The sequence below is a fragment of the Pundamilia nyererei genome, unplaced genomic scaffold (assembly GCF_000239375.1).
Source record: "Pundamilia nyererei isolate P.nyererei 1_Seehausen unplaced genomic scaffold, PunNye1.0 scaffold00512, whole genome shotgun sequence".
Classification (NCBI taxonomy): domain Eukaryota; kingdom Metazoa; phylum Chordata; class Actinopteri; order Cichliformes; family Cichlidae; genus Pundamilia; species Pundamilia nyererei.
In genome coordinates this window covers 108,431-110,053 of record NW_005187913.1, presented here as the reverse complement: position 1 = coordinate 110,053, position 1,623 = coordinate 108,431, and the positions used below count along the sequence as shown (strand labels likewise).

The following is a 1,623-nucleotide window of genomic DNA, read 5'->3' as shown; positions in this document are numbered from 1 at the left end:
GACCACGCCGCCCAGCGGGGCGACGCCCACACCACCCAGCGGGGCGCCACCCATGCCGCCCAGAGGGGGCGCTCCTTTTATTAATGAGCGACAATAAAAACAACAACACTGGTCTTTCAAAGTGAAATGTTCATGTTAGAAATCGTCCCGTTTTAAAGTGTAGCTGCATTTGACATCTATCAAAGAGACATGAACACCCTGATGTGCCAACATTTCCACGTGTGCGTGTTTACGTGTGAATGATTGTTCGTGTCTGTAAGACTTTAGAGGCCGATGAGGAGCTGCGAGCTGTCAGCCTCCTGACCTTTGTGACCAAAGTTTTGGTGCAGCTGAAAGCCAGCCGTCATGAAGTGTAGCTGTTCATGTTAACAATAATCCAGTGTGTTAAACTGTGCTCGTGTCATCACCGCTGCTGTGCTATCAGTGTTGTTGTTGACAAAGTGCTGCAGGTGTGGCAGCGCTGCGCATCAAACTGAGCATCGAGTTTGTGTGGAGAATGTTTTACAATCAGCTTTCGTGATGCACGGCTGCAAACAGACATGTTTGAGTCAGTGTGACCGGACGTGCCTGAGAAAAGCGTCACCTTTCAGAAAGCTACGTCCATGTTTACAGCGTCTGTGTGCATATAGAAGCTACCTGTAACCACACAAAGCAGCTGCTGCTGACCAGCCGATACACAAACGTCACCTACAAAGGATTACAGCTGAATGACAGCGACAGACACGCCCCCTGGAGTCAGGCAGAGCAACATGAGGCATGGAGGAGCGCTAGCCTCGCAGCAACAATGGCGCATTAGATGTGAAGCTGAAACAAAGAACAGGAGAGAGCACAGGAGAGTAGAAACCAGGCAAGAAAAGAATCTGTCGGATTCTACTGTGTCTGCACTGAAACACAACATCCGCTCATTAGTTAGGATGAGTTAGAGTGCTTCTTTGGGGGAGATGGTCATTACCATTATCATTGCTATAGTTCATCAGCATGCCACAAAAGACAGTCAAGAGCTTCTCATTTGCCGGCTCAGTATTTTGGGAGAGGGACTTTATGTGTCCAGCTACTATCTGAGCCCCTCCTGCCAGGTCAACTGCACTCCTGCCCTCATCTGCAAAACAAAGAGGCCGGGACACAAATCAGCCACACAGCAAAGACAGATGGTCAAAAACAACCTGGAACATGGAAAAGCAAGGTTAAGTGAGCAGAGCATTCATAGAGCCATTTAAACCACGGCTGTCAAAGGTCAAAGGTGAACGACAAAGGAAAGGACTACGGCGACGCTTCAGGTCCAGGCCGAAGCAGACGGGTCGTTGTCATGGTTCAGCGAGGCTTCTTTAGAAGCTTCAGGTTATCAGCCACCGTTCATGTAAGTAACCCAGCTAGCTTTGTACTGCACGGCCAGTGTGGCAGCAATAAGACGCAGCGAATCAGCAGCTTTGCAGATGTAATCAAAGCTCCAGCGAGTCAAAGCGTCCTCAGACAGGATATCGATCCCCGAGCTTTCAGTGCGATACAGGAACCATGTGCCGCTCACCAGAGACCTGTCTGCACTGCTGCTGGTCTTCAACACCACTGACTGGACTGGAGCCCATCACTGTGTGACGCTGTAGACACTCGGACACTCGCCTCCAC

The 1,623-nt window shown here is 50.2% G+C and overlaps 1 protein-coding gene across 2 annotated transcripts in view; it reads right to left on the bottom strand.

The window, feature by feature from the left end:
* Positions 1–1,623, bottom strand: part of rap1gds1 (RAP1, GTP-GDP dissociation stimulator 1) — a 31,677-nt gene that overhangs the window by 14,491 nt on the left and 15,563 nt on the right. Inside the window, exon 5 of one of the 2 annotated variants that reach the window (XM_005754141.1) lies at positions 953–1,099. The exons of the other annotated variant lie outside the window; for it this stretch is intronic. Coding sequence (XP_005754198.1) covers positions 953–1,099 — 147 coding nt within the window. The remainder of the gene's footprint in view (positions 1–952; positions 1,100–1,623) is intronic. 2 annotated transcript variants of the gene reach the window in all.